Source organism: Berghia stephanieae, chromosome 2 (genome assembly GCF_034508935.2).
Source record: "Berghia stephanieae isolate SIO BIC M18660-M18661 chromosome 2, UCSD_Bste_1.3, whole genome shotgun sequence".
Taxonomy (NCBI): domain Eukaryota; kingdom Metazoa; phylum Mollusca; class Gastropoda; order Nudibranchia; family Aeolidiidae; genus Berghia; species Berghia stephanieae.
In genome coordinates, this window is record NC_088361.1 from 78,138,805 (window position 1) to 78,156,304 (window position 17,500).

Here is a 17,500-nt window from a genome sequence, read left to right on the forward strand (position 1 = left end):
TTATATATATATATATATATATTTCTTCTTCTTCTAGGTTCCATGCCTGGTCCAGGCTTCGGATACTGCATGAATTATCTCTCTCCATTCCTCCCTGTCTCTTGCTTTTTCAAACAGCTCTTGGATTGTTAGGTTGGTGAAGCCCTTCAGTTGGTCTATGAGTGTTTTTCTTTGTCTCCCCCGGGCGCGTTTACCAGGTATTTTTCCACAACTTGCCAGGTATTCATTCTTATCTTTCCTTACTATGTGTCCGAAAAAGGATAGTTGTCGAACCGCTATTAAGGGCATTAGTTTCCTTTGTTGGTATGTTTGTTTTAGCACTTCTTCGTTCGTTTTGTGTGCAGTATACGATATTCTCTGCATCCTTCTCAAACACCACATTTCAAAAGCTTCAATGTTCTTTTGTGTTTCTGCATTTGTAGTCCAGCTTTCGCATCCGTATAACAAGATTGGCCACACGTAGCACGTCAAGACTCGGAATCTAATCCCGAACGACATCTGTTTGTTTTTCAAAATGTTTCCGAGGTCCATGAAGGCCTGTTTGGCTTGAGTTATTCTTGCTCGTATGTCTCGGTTACATCTTCCATCTGTTGTCACTATTGAACCTAGATATTTAAAACTTTCTACGTTGGTAAGTTGCTCGCCGTGAATCGTTATATTGCAGGTGTTGTTGTTTTCGGGGTTTTTCTGTATTACCATGCATTCCGTTTTGGTGATATTCACTTCCATTCCCTTGGCTTCACTATCTACTACCACTTTGTCAACAATCTTTTGAAGGTGGATTTCTGATGTTGCAATGAGTACCGTATCGTCTGCGTATCTTATATTATTTATGTTGTGACCTCCTACTTTTATTCCCTCCATATTAGTTATGCCCCTCATGATTGTTTCTTGGTATATATTAAACAGATCTGGTGAGGCAACACACCCTTGACGGACTCCTTTCTTAATAGGAATGGAATTTCCTGTAGAGTTTCCGATTTTGATAGATGCCTGCTGGGTGTAGTATAATGTTTGCATGAGTCTGAGGTCTTTCTCATCAGCGCCAATGGAGTGCAGTTGTTTTAGTATTTCTTCGTGGCGTACTCTATCAAAAGCTTTTTTGTAGTCGACAAAACAGAGGTATATAGTGGGGTCTGAACCTGTATAGCTCTTTCACTTAAAACACGGAGGAGGTATATTGCGTTCCTTGTCCCTCTGTCAGGTTGGAATTCATATTGTTCTTCTGCGATTTCGGGGTTAATCTTATTCCTTAGCCTGTTGATAATTATACGCAACAGTATTTTGTTGATGTGGCTTATTAAACTTATAGAGTTACAGAGATCTTCTGGAATTTTCCCAGTGTTGTATATATTGTTGAATAATATGTGAAGTTCATCAATTGCTAGATCTCCTAGGCTTTTTAATACCTCTACAGATATTTCATCAGGGCCTGTTGCTTTACCATCCCTCATTCGTTCCATGGCATGTTCAATTTCACTTTTGGTGATTTTTGGTCCGCTTAATGGTTCTTTGAATTTCAGTGGTGGTTCATTTCTATTTGGATCATTGTACAGTTCGCCTATGTATTCTACCCATCGGCTTTCTATATGTTGTTCTTCAAATAGCAGTTCCCCATGTTTGTTTTGGATACAACTTCCTGCTGCTTTGCTTTTCTTTTTCCCTGATAGTTCTTTTATTCTTTGGTGAGCTTGTTGGGGGTTGGGTTTGTATTCTCTTTCGATTACGCAGCATTTCCAGTCTAGATAGTTCTCGTGTGCCTCGATGCATTTGGATTTAATGTGGTTGTTCAATGTTTGGTATTCTGCAGACCCTCTGTTGCATTTTCGTCTTTCTTCAAATAGGTTTAGAATTTCATTTGTCATCCATTCCTTTTTGCTGTTTATTTGAGCTATTGGTAAATGCTTTTCTGCAGTTGCTTTGACACACTTTTGGAATATATCAAATTGTTTTTTCACATTTTTCGTTATCAGATTCACTTTGGCTTTGTATCATGAGTGCATTTTCAAATTCTTCTCTCATTTTTGTTTGTATGCCATTGTCTTTGCATAACCTGTAATCCCTCTTTATTCTACCAGCTGTTCTCTGAATAGCTTTAAACTTTATCCTTACTGTACAAACAACTGGGACATGGTCACTGTCTACATCGGCGCCTGGGTAGGTTTTGCAATTTAATATGCCATTTCTGAATCTTGATGATACTGCTATAAAGTCTATCTGGTTCCTTGCTCTGTCCCCTGGTGATTGCCATGTCCAGGTTCTTCTTGGGTGTTGTTGAAACCAGGTGTTTGAAATCATTAATTTATTTGTTCTACACCAATCTGCCCAGATGTTTCCTCGTTCATTTCTATCTCCGGGTCCATGTGGTCCGATTATGTCACCATCTCTGCCTCTGCCAATCTTAGCATTTAGGCCCCCCATTACCATAAGGACTTCTTGTGATTTACACATTCGTTTTGCTTTGTCTAGTGAATGGTAAAACTCTGTCATATCTGCATCTGTCGCCTCTTCTGTTGGAGCATAAACTTGAATAATATTGGTGTCAACTACCGGTCCTCTTAGCTTAACCAGCAAAACTCTGTCTGAGATTGCTACGTGCCCTTTGTAAAATTTGGCTTAGAGGGGTCTAAGATCATCCCTACTCCTTTTTGGAAAGAGGTTCCACCACTCCATATGATCTTATATGTCGTGTTGTTTTCTTGTTTTGACATGGTTCCCTGCTCTTTCCATCTCATCTCTGCCAGGCCAAGAATATTTATTTTGAGCCGTTTCATTTCTTTTAGAATGTTGTTTAGTTTTCCTTTTTGGGCACAGGTCCTGACATTCCATGTCCCAATTTTGGTTTTGTCACATTTGTTAAATTTATTTCGCCTAGTAACTGGCTGACGGTTCGGTGTGACCTGACGAACATCACGCTCCCAACCGAGCGAGGCAGCAGTCTTCCGTGAAAACGTGCTCCCCTTTACGCTGTCACCGTTTAACTTTTTGGACTTATTCATGCAGTTAACTCGGCAAAGTTACAAGAATGGTTTGCCATTGCCTATTCTTGTCGCCCTCTGCAGTTGGCCAGCTTGACCTGTTACCGTTCGACACCACGAGGAGGTTGCATATATATATTGGTAAAAAAAAATTAGTTTTAAATGCTAAATCACCGTACTTTTTATAGTTCAAGGCTTGCAAACTTTTTTTTTTACAAAAGGGATGGTACTCTGTATGTAGCTAGTGCCGTTTCACTTATTGAGAAACCGCAGTATTTGCGGAGAAATAAAGACTATTACAAACATGCACTCATTTATTTTAATTATTATTCTACTGTGTTGTGGACATTAACAGGGATCGAGACAAATCTATTGAGCCTTAGATCAACGATCCTGATGGGTGAGGCAATAAAATATGTAGGCGCATACAAATGAATCTGGCAACAGGGCGGCCAGATGGCAGCAGCCTCTTATGGTTCACACTACTATGTTATGACGATCGACCCAATCAGCAAAGTCCGGTCCGCATTCGTGCACCGTCGCGAACCCGCCGGGTAGCATCGTCACAACACACCTTTCGACTAGATGCTCTGCCGTCTCGGGTTCTTGCCCACAGCGTGGACATATTGGACAGGTAGTAAGACCCCACCGATGTAACGCACTTGCCGTTAGGCAGCTCCTCGACCGAAGCCGATTCGCAGCCACCCAATGTCTCCTCTTACTGGTATCAAAGCCTGGCAACTTCAACCAAGCTTAGAGGGGTGTAGGTCCCCGCTCCCACGAGGGATTGAATTCGTCCAAACCGACTTCCATCTCGTATGTGCAGCTCTGTCCGTAGTCAGGGATTCTGCGTACAAGGGTTGCCGGGACTTATTTCGGCTCGAAACGGGGGCACCGTCCATTATGCGCATGAGAGGGGTATCCCCATTCCCTCTCTCTTTGATCTTACTCAGCCAGTTTCCCGTAATCGTCTCCCTCCGGACATCGGGGGGCTGGATCGCTGCCATTATCGGGCCCCATTCTCTAGGAGTTGTTGCTAGCGTTCCTGACACTATGTGCATCGACTTGTGAAGGTTTACATCCACCTTCTCAACGTTTCTGCTTCTACCCCACACTGGAGCGCAATACTCCGCGGAGGAATAGCATAGTGCCAAGGCGGACGTTCTCAGGAGCGCTTGGCTAGCGCCCCAAGTCGATCCCGCCAGCTTCCTCAGAAGACTATTCCGCTTCTCTATCTTCCGGGCAACCCCTTCGAGATGCACCCGATAGGTAAGGCTGCGATCCAACGTCACCCCTAAATATTTTGGATGCAGCTCATATGGGAGTGGCTGGTCCCCGACTAGGACATTCAGTTTGCGGGTGTGTGCCAAGCACTGCATAGGTGAAATGCAGTGGCCACGGTTTTTGAAGTGTTCATCATCAGGTACCACTTGTCGAAGTAGGATTTGAGTCTGGTGACGTCCTCGCTGAGTACGCTTTCGAGACGGGTCCACACTTTACTCTGAGTAACGAGTGCCCAGTCGTCCGCGTATCCCAGCCTCAGGGAGGAAGTGTTCGGCATATCGCTAATGTAAACGTTAAACAACATTGGCGCAAGTACCGACCCCTGAGGGACCCCATTCTTCAATTACCTTACTTTGCTCGTGGTGTCTCCCAGCGCGACGTGGAATTGCCTTTCCCCTAAGATTGAAGAGAACAACTTCAAGGTCTTTTTGCACCTTATGATTTTTGCATGTTTGAGTATCAGCCCTTCGCGCCAGACCGTATCGTACGCCGCTGATAGGTCTATAAAGACAGCACCTGTTTGCTGTTTTCTCTCGAACCCGTGCTAAATATGCTCTGTAAGGGCAATGACCTGCTCCGTGGTGCACCTCCCTTCCCTGAAGCCCGCCTGATCGGGTGGCAGGGCAGCGTCTAGGACCGGCCCCCATCGGTTTAATAGAACACGCTCCAACAATTTGTAAAGACAGCTCAGCAGCGATATGGGTCTGTAACTGTCGGCCTCCTTCGCCGGTTTCCCTGGCTTCAGGATGGCAACTATCTTCGTCGGACATTGCCTCTGCCAGCCAGGCCCGTGCCCTGGGGCCCAGATGAGTCACCATATCGGAATATACACCATCTATTCCTGCTGCTTTGCCGTTCTTCACATCGCTAATGGCTGCATCCACTTCTCGGGGACTAAACGGGGCCGTCCAGTCCGACTCCTCCGCAGGTAATGAGTCAAAAATCGTACGGTACGCCTTGCGGACACCGCGCTCAAAAGCCTGATTAGGGACCCGTTTGCTACGGTTCTTAATGTTCTTGGCAATTGTGTCTGCCTCACACTCCGGTGCAGCCTTCGCGTAATTCCGATCTGGGTCCAATTTCTTTATCAGACGCCAAGCGTGGCGGCTGGAGTGTGTAAAGTCGACACTTTCCACGGTCTCCTGCCACCGTTGCTTCCTTCCCTCTGCCAGAGACTGAAGTAGTCTATCGGCTACGTCCTGGGACTGGGTCTGCTGGTACTCTCGGTACAGCTCTTCCGACTCTGCTGTCCAGCAACGGGTGTAGAATTTCCGTTTGCCCCGTGGAATAGAAAGTTGAGCGCTCTTAACCAGTAGCCAGCTAAATCTGGTTATATTCTTGGACTTGGGAGGAATGGCAGGGCAAACCTGCTCGATATAGGAACTGAATTCCTCCCAGTCAGTCTTCCTGAAGTTCCATCTGCAAAGTGGGAGAGACTGCACCCTCGGTATTGTCACCCCAGCTGTGACAAGAACCGGCCTGTGCTGGCTATGCGGAAAGTCCCCGAGGACTGTTCGCTTCACCTGCAGCGGTTCGCGCCTTTCGTAACGATGGTGAGGTCTGGAGTATACTCCTGCTTATGGCGGGTACCCCGGAAGGTACCCTTGGCTGTAGGATCGTACACTAGGTGTAGATCATTACAGTCCATCCATGAGCGGAGTTGTCTTCCTGCCTCGTTGCAGTCTCGGTGGCCCCATTCGTGATGGTGGCTATTAAAGTCTCCCAGACAGATGGAAGGATGGCTGACCACCGGTACCAGTGGTGTAGTCCAAGTCGCTCTAGGTGGTATGTAGACATTATGCAAACACAGTCCACCTAATTCCACGGAAATTCGGTTCACCCCATTGCTGTCCGTTACGCTCTCAATGACCCTTACCTTCGATGGCTCTTTGAGCCTCAAAGTGTCCTCGCGTTGGACCACCGTATAGCCTGGGATCTGGAATCGGGAAGATTGCGCGCCTGAGTAAAGGTGGGTCTCCTGTAACAGGAGGATGTCTACGCTATGGGCGGCCAATAGCTTTGATAAAAGCTCAATTTTTTGCCATACTCTGGCTCTCGACGTTCAGGGACAATATATGCGTCAGGTCGCTATCCCCGCCGTCGCATTTTCCGATCGGCAGGCCGCGAATCGATTGATGAGAGGGACGCTTGCTTTTTTCTCGAACGTGCCGACGACCCTGGCGACACGAACGCGGTATTATTTGGCTAGGCGGCAGACCGCTTCGCCATTGACTGAACTTATTTGGAACCTTCATGAAGATAGTAGTGTGGCGCCCGGGATAGCGGCTGCTATTCGGGCACCGGGTTGGATCAAATTTAGTCACACACCGGTGCGAGCAGCTCATGTGGCTCGTTGGCTCGATACCCGGGATGGTCTCGTGACGGTCAACCGGGATTTACACATTTGCCCTCCCGTGTGGCTCAAGCCCCCTCACCAGCTGCAAGGTAAAGATCCACGAGGGAGGGGGGGGGGGGGGGCCAGATGGCGATTCCCAATGCCAATGTCAAATTAAGGATTGATTATTATGCCCCAGCAATTTTTTCCAAATGCCATTTGAGTCCACGGATGATAGAACTACCTTTAAGTTTCTTTTTTTTTTTTTAAAAGGTTTGCACGTTTTTGGTATATCAGTTTGTAAAAAATAGTTTTATGATTTTTAAATTTGGCTGTAAACCTGTGCTCATTGGCAAACATTTAACATGGGCTGTACGGAAGAATGTTAACCCCCGACCCTATTTTTTATTTTTTAAAGAATAGAAATTATGAAGCATGACTTTTACCAGATCAAGATGTTTTTCTGTCAGGACGTTTCTTGCCTCTGAAATCAGTCGGGTTGTCTTTGATGAAATGTATCGAGCATGATGACTTTCTTGGAATGTGTCACAGATACTCTGTCGAGATGAACCAATTATTATTTTACCCTTTTCACTGAATATTAGTAACGTATAGTGACATCAAGTTTGCTACAACAATTTGTGGCGCTTTATTTTCAAACATTTAACGTAATTAGAATAAAGCAAAAGACAAGTGGCATCATTTTTTTTTTAATGTGAGCTTTTATATAGCGTAATATCCACTAAATGTGCTAACAGCGCTTTACAAAGGTTCCCTGACCAACAGCAACACGGAACATGCAGAACGAGAAATTATGCCTATTAGGCTATATTACTATTTTTCCGACAGAGACAATGCTGTTAACGTTCTCATTTTACACCTGAGTACGGTGTGAGAATGTAAGTAAAGAGCCTTTGCCAAGGGCTCAGCTATGCGCCGAACGAGTCTCGAACCCAGGACCTTCCGATCCAAAAGCGAGTGCCATACCACTAGACCGCATAGCCGGACAATAAATATATTTAGACATATTTAAACATGTATACATTTAAATATATCATACGATATCGTCGCCTAGGCATTCCACGAAGTAATATAGATAATTAATCAAACAAGATGTCTGATGTCAACAGGAATCACCCATGTTGTCAAAAGTGAGCAAATTGGGGGCTAATAATCTTACCCAAGGAAAAAAAAACGAATGTGCCTGAAGCGGGGCTCTAACTCGGAACCTTCCGGGTCACAGTGCAATGCCTTAACCACTCTGCCACTTCGCCCTTATATATATATATATATATATATATATATATATATATATATATATGTGTGTGTGTGTGTGTGTGTGTTTGTTTGTTTATGTGTGTGTGTTTATGTGTGTGTGTGTGTGTGTAATATTTACCACGATATTGGTCCCGATGATGGCCATTAGGACCTAAAGCATTCATGTAGACTTCAATATCGTGGTAAATATTGTAATAATTTGCTCCATTGTTGCTATCAATACGTCGAGGACTCTTTGTACCATATTTGTATAATAACATGATTAACTGTTATTATTATTATTATTATTATTATTATTATTATTATTATTATTATTATTATTATTATTATTATTATTATTATTATTATTATTATTATTATTATTATTATTATTATTATTATTATTATTATTATTATTATTGTTATTATTATTATTATTATTATTATTATTATTATTATTATTATTATTATTATTATTATTATTATTATTATTATTATATATGTATGCGTGTGTGTGTGTGTGTGTGTGTGTGTGTGTGTGTGTGTGTTAAAATTGGGGGTAATTCATAAAATTCTCAACACAGCATCCAGGATATTCTAGACAATAAAAAAAAAGAGAAAAGAGCTAAAGGTCATGACGTGAGCAATTGTCTAAATGTGAATTCAGAAATGTTGATATTACCTTGATTTTTCTTCTACTTTCCTCCTCCTTTTCTGGGACCACTGCCAGTGTCATGATGTAATGGTCTGCAGGGTTAAAGTTCACAGGGCAGGGATAACCTAGCCTTTAAGAAACAAGGACAAATCACCATAAGAGGAGGAAGTGATGGCACTATTAATAGTGGCAGTGGTGGTGGAGGAGGGGGAAGAGGAGGAGGAAGAGAAGGAAGAGGAGGAGGAGGAATGGGTGGAGGATGAGGGACAGAACAAGGAGGGGGAGCCAACAATATGATTTGCTGGGCGTATCTTGTCAAAACCATTCAAAACTACAGAAAGACTGGATACAAATATTATAATATTCTTCTTCAAATATATCGACTGATTTGTTTTTATCAGTTTTCCTCATTAACGTCTTGACAAAAACTCCATTACCTGAGAGTCTGGTACAAGATTATAGAGGATTATCTAGACAAGTCATTAAAAAAATAATTTTCAAAGTAAATTTAAGTGCTGAGAATTGGCTTAAAGTCGAAATTGTATAGTTTTACTATACTAAATAAAGCAATGTGTGTTTGTTTAGAGTGAGTTTACTTTTTTAAACTGAAAAGAAAATGTAAAGTTTGTAATTCTGATCACTTGGACTGTCTGGTCCATCCCGACATAATGCCAGATTCATCAGATGTTCACAAGCATTATGGCAGAGAAAGTAGATTGTTATGTAGTGTGATCGTGGACAGAGAAACGAGGGTATCGAGAAAGGTATTGAAATTTGGTATTATACCCACTGAAAGCGCATATCGAGCGGATTTTGTAAATCAATCAGTTCATTTGAAGTACGTTTACTTGAAATAACTTTGTCCTATGTCACACATAACACGTAACAAGCTTTTGTCACGTCTTCTTATTATACAATCTTATAAATTGGCCTTAATTCATACTTGTCCTGTAAATAGCGAGCGGAAGCGTGTCTTACCTAAAGACATAAACTGGGAATGTGGACAGTGGTGTTAAAATAAGGAAGCCTAAAATTAATTAATATGCTATATCTATGGACGCTTGCCGTGAACAATGTGTGTGTGTGTGTGTGTGTGTGTGTGTGTGCATGCGTGTGTGTGCGTGTGTTACTTCGAGTGTCTCAGTCTATTCTTAGTATCCAGTTAGTAATTTATCCGTAAGTCTCTGTCCAGTGCAAGTGTTCTTAGCTTTTGAAGGTCATCGTGTATGTTAAGGTACTGAGGCAATTGGATGTTTCCTTGTGTTGTTGGAATCAGTTCTTCAGTTATTGTTTCTAAATATAATATTTGATATTTTTTGAGATCTTGAATAAATGTTCGAAGTGAAGTTGGTGCACGCCCTCTGAATTTGGCACCTAAAATGCGGTATCTAGTTGGGTGAAATTTAAACAATATAATTCCACGTAGATTACGAGGTGGGGGGGGGGGGGGGGGGGGATGATGGATACGCATTTTGAAGCTAACCGATCTAATATTCAAAAAGGAATGGAACTTTATATGAGGTACTATGGGTATATTGCAGAGACAGTGAGCACAGCGAATTCTATGAAAATGCTACACACAGATGAAATGCGGTAGACTCACACTCTTTTGTTGTTGTTTTTTTTATTTATTTATTTTTCTGGCTATTCATAGGGGTGAATAGTTCTCACCGCGTTTGATTCAATGTACTCCTTCAGAACCATTAACCCCATTGCCCCGAGTCCATCAAGGTATGTATAGTGTGAAACGGGCAATGGCAAATTCTCGTTACCCAATGGATATGACGCTAATTATCGCAAACAGACCCAGCTATCAAATCACTGATTGGTGAATAGCGGTTGGGGGGGGGGGGGGGGGAGTCAGAAAAAATCTACTCAGCAGTGATTTAGTAACTGGGTCTGTAATATCCGTTGGTCCGTTGGAAATGGAAAGGGCTTTGTGATAGAATAGGCTAAAGTTTTCTATTTGAATGAACGTATATTGTCTTTTTTAAGAGCAAATCTAATTACTTGTTAAAAAAGTTGATGGCGTCATCGGTTGAACCCATGAATGCGACTCGTCCTTCAGAAAGCAGGAGAATTCTGAAAGAGTTAAACAGCAAATACAATAATAATCTATTAATATATCTAAATATATATCATTTTGATGCATGGATGATTGAATGCAAAGTCCGCTTGAGCTTATCAATTTCTATATTTTAATATATTTTTATATTACAATTCTATCGGAGGTTCATAATATTTACAATGTATGTACTATAAGTATTTGAACATAGGAAAATGATTAAAAAGTTACAATTTATGAGGACCTCGAATAGAATAGAATGATATGATTTTAAACACTTGTGACAGTAACTCATTCAATCCCAGACATTTTTGCTATTTTGAAAATTGGAAAAAATGTATTAAAAATGAGCATGTACATACATAGTCTTATTCAACTAACATTAACATGCAAAAACTAAAAACATTAGCTTTGATACTACGCCTAAAATTTCTCTCTCTCTCTCTCTCTCTCTCTCTCTCTCTCTCTCTCTCTCTCTCTCTCTCTCTCTCTCTCTCTCTCTCTCTCTCTCTCTCTCTATCTATCTATCTATCTATCTACCTATCTATCTATCTATCTATATATCTATGTATATGAACTCACTTATTAAACATTGTGAAGAGTTCTGAAGACGGTTGGTGGATGGTGCAAAGAACTGTTCTACCTTGATAAGCCATTTTCTGTAGGAAAAATGAGGGGATTCGTGGTTGTGCTGTTAATTAAATTAAGGATTTTTTTCATTTTTCAAATGAGTTTGATCACTGTTTATTGGAGGCCGTGGTTGTATAACCAGATTAACAAATATCTTGAATATCTATGTGTCTAGAAATTACCGTGGATATAAAATATCTACAGTGCGGCAAGGAATAAATTGGGCAGCGTTTTCAATTCCATATTTACGTATTCTTTATCATGCCATGTTGAGGTTTTACGCGATTTAAAGAAAAATCTTGATCTGAAATAACATTAGTGTGTGAATGGCATTATCAGAAAAAAAAAATATAGACGCTTTTAACATTTGACAGCTGAACAAAACATTTCAGGCATTATAACTGTACCTAAGGGAATCGTTTAACTATAGCTTTCGTCATTTAATAGCTAATTTACCTTCAAATTAAGAAATTAAGGAGCAGGCACCGGTGTAAGATAAAAAACTGAACAAGTGTGTATGAAAGGTGCGAGACAAAGCAAGAAATGTTTATCTTTTGCACAAGAGTAGGCGTTTCAAATGTCGTCCTTCAGAAAGCAGGAGAATTCTTCACCACATCGTAACAAAAAATATTGAACGCTAAAGTCGAGGACGAAAATACAAAAACAAGCATTTATAGAGCACGATACCCACTGAAAGTGCTAAAAAAACTGTAATATCCCTTAACAGGAGTCATGTCTCTTACTACATGTCAAGTGTTGCTGTTGGCTTGGGACCCTTTGTAAAGCGCTTGAGCACGTTTAGTTGATATTGCGCTATATAAATGATTATTTGAATTTTATTTATTTATAAGATCGTGTGAATAAAGAGTCTTTTCAAAAGACTCTTTGCGTCGCCCTCAGCAAGATTTGAGCTCTGGAACTGCAGGTCACAAAGCGCTTTACAAGGGGTTCCTAGCTAACAGCAACACTTAATATATAGGACAAGACACTATGCCTGTTAGGTGATATTACATTTTTTTCCACAACGCTGTTAACGGCCAGGTACTCATTTTACACCTGAGTGCGATGAGAGAATGTGAGTAAATAGCCTTTTCCAAGGACAAAACTATGCGCCGCACAGAACGGGACTCAAACCCTGGAACTTGCTATCCGAAGACATTAGAGTAGCTTCATTTCAATCTTGAGAATATCGGAGTGACAGATTAGAAAGCCAGTACTGGTGTAAGATATCTCCCTAATTGTAACTTCATTCAGGTAATGTAAAGGGTATTATTTTGGTCTATCTGTATCAGATGAGTCGTATTTAAGCACAATACATTCTAGTGCATTCCCTGATTGCTATATTTTGCAAATAGTACATATGCACCCATTCACAAATCTAACAACCTTAACTTTTGTGAACATGTCCTTGAATGGAAACATTCTTAACCCGAGACAACTATCTTGCAATTCAGCATTGATAACGAACTTACATTTTCTTTATATTTGAAATGTGAATACTTAAGAATGCTTAAGTAAGTATTCACTTATTCAAAAGGCAAAATGAAATTCAAAGTGTATTTTTTCTGTGTTTTAAAGCAATCTTTACGTTAAGTTCAGTTCCTCACACATACGTGGAAATTATCATTCTGAAAGTCATACTGAAAGGTATTTGTCATACATTCATAAATATTAAAACATTGCGTAACTGCTCGGTGGGTTACCTATATATATGAGACCAATCACTATGTATAAAACAGATATATATATATATATATATATATATATATATATATATATATATATATATATATATATATATATATTTAATGAACACATTTGTAGCGCGTTCAACAGATCCAGCACGCCCTAATGCCCTCCATACTTCTCCTTTTTATTCCTCCAGGACGCCTTAAGAACCCAAACTTCATTTCGTACATTACAAGTTGCTTGTTAGACGTCCTTCCTGTATCATTACTCTTAGGAATGCTCATTCAACCCGAGTAATGTGAAGTAATGTGTTAGCCTGTCTTACCCTTACGCACACAACTCGCGATCATTAACAACGCCTAACTTTATTATAAGACTCCTTCCGCACTAGGACAAAACTGTCCCGGGACAAATTTGTCCTGTCCCACTGGAGAAAACTTCTATTCAAAAGGGGTTCCGCACTAGGACAGGACTGTCCCAGGACACACCTGCGCGAATGCATTATTATTTTTTTTACAAGATTCAAAAGTTTATTTGTAGGCAATTGCAACTCTAATAATTCACATTTTATGAATCAACATAAGATACGACATGACGATAATGATTTTTTACACTGTACAATGGGATTTGTTTACATAAGATTTATATAATCATGAAATATTCTTATAGCAAGAGTAATATTATTGCTACTGCTACTACTACTACTACTACTACTACTACTACTACTACTACTACTACTACTACTACTACTACTACTACTACCACTACTACTACTAATACTACTACTACTACTACTACTACTACTACTACTACTACTATTACTACTACTATTACTACTACTACTACTACTACTACTACTACTACTACTACTACATACTACTACTATTACTACTACTATTACGACTACTACATCTACAACAACAACAACAACAACAACAACAACTACTACTACTACTACTACTACTACTACTACTACTACTACTACTACTAGTAGTAGTAGTAATAGTAGTAGTAGTAGTAGTAGTAGTAGTAGTAGTAGTAGTAGTAGTAGTAGTAGTAGTAGTAGTAGTAGTAATGGATGAAATAGAGGTTGCATATAAATGTGCTTTACTACGTGGAAAAAAAAAGACAAATTGAAAGAGAAAACAATATTGGATGCATCCTTTAATGACCCAAAGATTGCTCAAGGGTCAATTCCGTAGACTCTATGGTGATCTCCGATCTTATCTTAAAATGACTTTCTTGGAATCACCTCATTTTACCCAGGTGCAAATGAGTACCAGTTCGCTGATGAAAGTAATCTTTGACGGACTAGCATCATTCAAGAGGATAATAGAAAGTCAGCATGCTTCGTACCCGAAAGGCATCAGTTGAGTAAGTCACCTCGCCTAGCTCAATTTGCGGCGCTGCACTGCAGCTGACGCCTGGGTTATACCTCGTCCTAGCTATATTTTCGGCGCTGCATTGCAGCTTACGCCTGGGTTATTCCAGTCTTCACTTGGAATAGACCCTCGAGAAAAATTTCCCCTATGGGATGAAAAAGGGAATTTTATTTTTTAAAAGTTTAAACTGTTATCTGTCTGCTCAACGCCACAGAGACATGGATAAGTTCCGGATTTATAAGCTTAGGAGGCAAGATGGCCCATGGTTAGCGCGTTGTACTCTGGACTGAGAGGTTATGTGTTCGATTCCGACCGAAGCCAATTTGTACTTTCTAGAGCAAGAAAATTTACTCCAATCACTCACTCCATTCAGGTGTAAAAGGGTACCTGTCAAGCTGGGATAGTAATCTGCGGTAGACTACAGACTAGCGTCCTGTTCAAAGGTTTTCAAACAAATACGTTAATTGTCCGCTTCACGCTATTGAAAACGGAATAACTCCTGCACCATTGGCTACAAGGCTCTAAAGGACTTAATTTGTTTTACAATGAGTCCAAGTGGCTCAGAAGGACTTACTTAAAAATATTTTCATTGAGAATTCCCGAAATAAATAACGATAAAGATAATTGATCCAAATTACCGAATAGATGTGCGACCGGTTTTAGACACTGTACTGCTGTGTCACAAAGTGTGACACTTCTTAAATTATATTTTTATAAACATACGTTTTATAATTGCCGAAAATGTTTATGTTGCTATGCCTTCTGTACGTGGTTTCATCACATAGAATTATTTTTTGAATTGTTCTTGCTTTTTTATATTCAGAATTGAAATAAATAAATAAATTATAACTGTGAAATTGAATGTAAGCTTCAGTTTAATATACGAAAACAGATAAAATGGACGTTTCGGATTTCCCCTTCATCAACAACACATGATGAATTAAAAACGACAGACGAATGAGATAATGTGGTAGTGGCGTTGTTAAGATGCATAAACAAAAACATTGATGGGCAGGAAATTATATGCTACTTTGTGAGGAAGCGCGAATTAAAACAGAGCAATAGAAATTTATAAAAGGTGCATACTTAATTATGTCAAAAGAGGGGAGGCGGGAAGGAACTGTGTAATGCAGTATAGAAAGTGAACTAAAATAAAGTGTGGACTGTTGTTGGAAAATAAATACAATGGAATTGGAAATAAATACAAAATATAAGTGATGTAGGTATTAATATATTAGTGGCATTAGCCGCAGCAGAAGTAACAGTAGAAATAGTAGTAGTAGTAGTAGTAGTAGTAGTAGTAGTAGTAGTAGTAGTAGTAGTAGTAGTAGTAGTAGTAGTAGTAGTAGTAGTAGTAGTAGTAGTAGTAGTAGTAGTAGGTATGCAGAAAATAAAAACAGGCATTTCAATTTTGACACGGCGCCGCCAAGTCTGGGACTTTTTTGTCCTAGTGCGGAAGTCTGCTATATTTTTCTACTATCACAAACGATATGAACACGGGACTGGGACAGTCCTGTCCCGTTGATTTTGTAGTATTTCACAACGGCTTGGGACACAACGGGACTGTTTTGTCCCGTCCCAATAGGTGCGGAAGATTTCTCTAAATTCTATATGTTACAGATTCGGGACAGGACTGTCCCAGGACAGTCCTGTCCTAGTGCGGAAGAGGGTTAAGACAAGACAATCTAAGACAGCGCACTGTTGATCCGCCGGTATCACAATAATATGATATGCAATTATCTAGATAATCCTTCCAACTCAAAAAGATACCTGGTCTTCAATTGAGACCAGAGTAGTGACGTTGTGACAATTCTCTTAGTGATAAGGGCTTGGTGTGAAATTATAACCAGATACAGAATTGATTTATAATGTATTTTCTCTCTCTCTCTCTCTCTCTCTCTCTCTCTCTCTCTCTCTCTCTCTCTCTCTCTCTCTCTCTCTCTCTCTCTCTCTCTCTCTCTCTCTCTCTTTCTTTCTTTCTCTCTATCAGCCAGTCAGTTAGATCCCAAGTTTGTCTCTGACGCCGCGATATTATTATTCTCTATTTTCATCTGGCACTCCAGCATACCCTACATTTCTCATCATCAATGGTACAATGGTCCGCTCCACACTTTTCTGAAATATAAACTTACTCTGAGGACATGAACAACACTTTGGGCCATAAATGTGTCGAGACTAGAAGTCGGTTCATCACAAAAGAATATTGCAGGATTCGTCAATACCTCCGAAGCGAATGATAATCGTTTTCTCTCACCACCAGAAATTCCTTTTCTGGTACCGCTAGGGATTCCAATTCGAACATCAGCACAGTCCGTCAACCCCATCTGTAAAATAAAAATGTAATTTCTTTATTATCACTCTCCCTAAGCCCATATTTAAAATACATTTTACTACGCCTAATTTGAAAAATAAAAAATAGTGAAGTTGGTCAATACGTGATCCACTTTTTGTCGCCGACGCCTGAACAATCCTAAAAATAATATACAAACAAACACTCAATATTAACAGGAATCAACCATGTTGTGAAGAAAACTTGGAGCAAATAATCTTGCAAATGGAAATTTAAAATAACGTGAGCTTTAAATAGCCCACAACACACGTATTTTTCTCTTTACAAAGAGTCCAAAGCCAACAACTCTGAACATATAAGACGTTATATGCAACCTATAAGAAGCAATAACATTTCTTTTTGATAAACAGGACGGTGTTACATGCTAGATACTTATGTTACACTTGAACAAAATATTGCGATGCCTGGGCGGGACTCTCATATCAATACGAAGGCCAGTGTCAGTTGAGAGCGCAAGAATCGTATCCAAATAAATCTGGTTCAAATTTGGGTAGACTTTGGTTCTAATTCTGGCTCCTTCATCTATCCAGTATTGATTTGGGTAGTTGGGTTTAAGTTAAATCCGGAAGAAAATATTTAGCGATGTTCCATGTCAAAAGGGTACCAAAATGGTTGTTGACTGTGTATCACAACAGACACCGAGATAACCCCTGCTCCACATGGTCCTTGTGGTTCTGAAGGACTTCTCATATCACAAATGCCTACAACTCGACATCAAGCAAGCCAGCGATAATGTGGCTAAGGTACTTGGTCTCAGATACCTAGGGAAACTTTGACCTATTTATCATTTCAATTTAGTCAGAGAAATTATATTTTTACCAATAACGTCGTACTTTTAAAAAAATGTTGACCAGAAAACTCGTTCTACCCAGGTT

General features: G+C 40.1%; 1 protein-coding gene across 7 annotated transcripts in view; it reads right to left on the bottom strand.

The window, feature by feature from the left end:
• Nucleotides 1–17,500, bottom strand: part of LOC144965582 (protein white-like) — a 66,374-nt gene that overhangs the window by 19,966 nt on the left and 28,908 nt on the right. For all 7 annotated transcript variants that reach the window (XM_078901080.1, XM_078901079.1, XM_078901082.1 and 4 more), the window contains 5 exons: nucleotides 16,408–16,599; nucleotides 11,157–11,233; nucleotides 10,520–10,591; nucleotides 8,537–8,639; nucleotides 7,044–7,154 (listed from right to left, as the gene is read on the bottom strand). In XM_078901080.1, coding sequence (XP_078757206.1) covers nucleotides 7,044–7,154; nucleotides 8,537–8,639; nucleotides 10,520–10,591; nucleotides 11,157–11,233; nucleotides 16,408–16,599 — 555 coding nt within the window. The remainder of the gene's footprint in view (nucleotides 1–7,043; nucleotides 7,155–8,536; nucleotides 8,640–10,519; nucleotides 10,592–11,156; nucleotides 11,234–16,407; nucleotides 16,600–17,500) is intronic.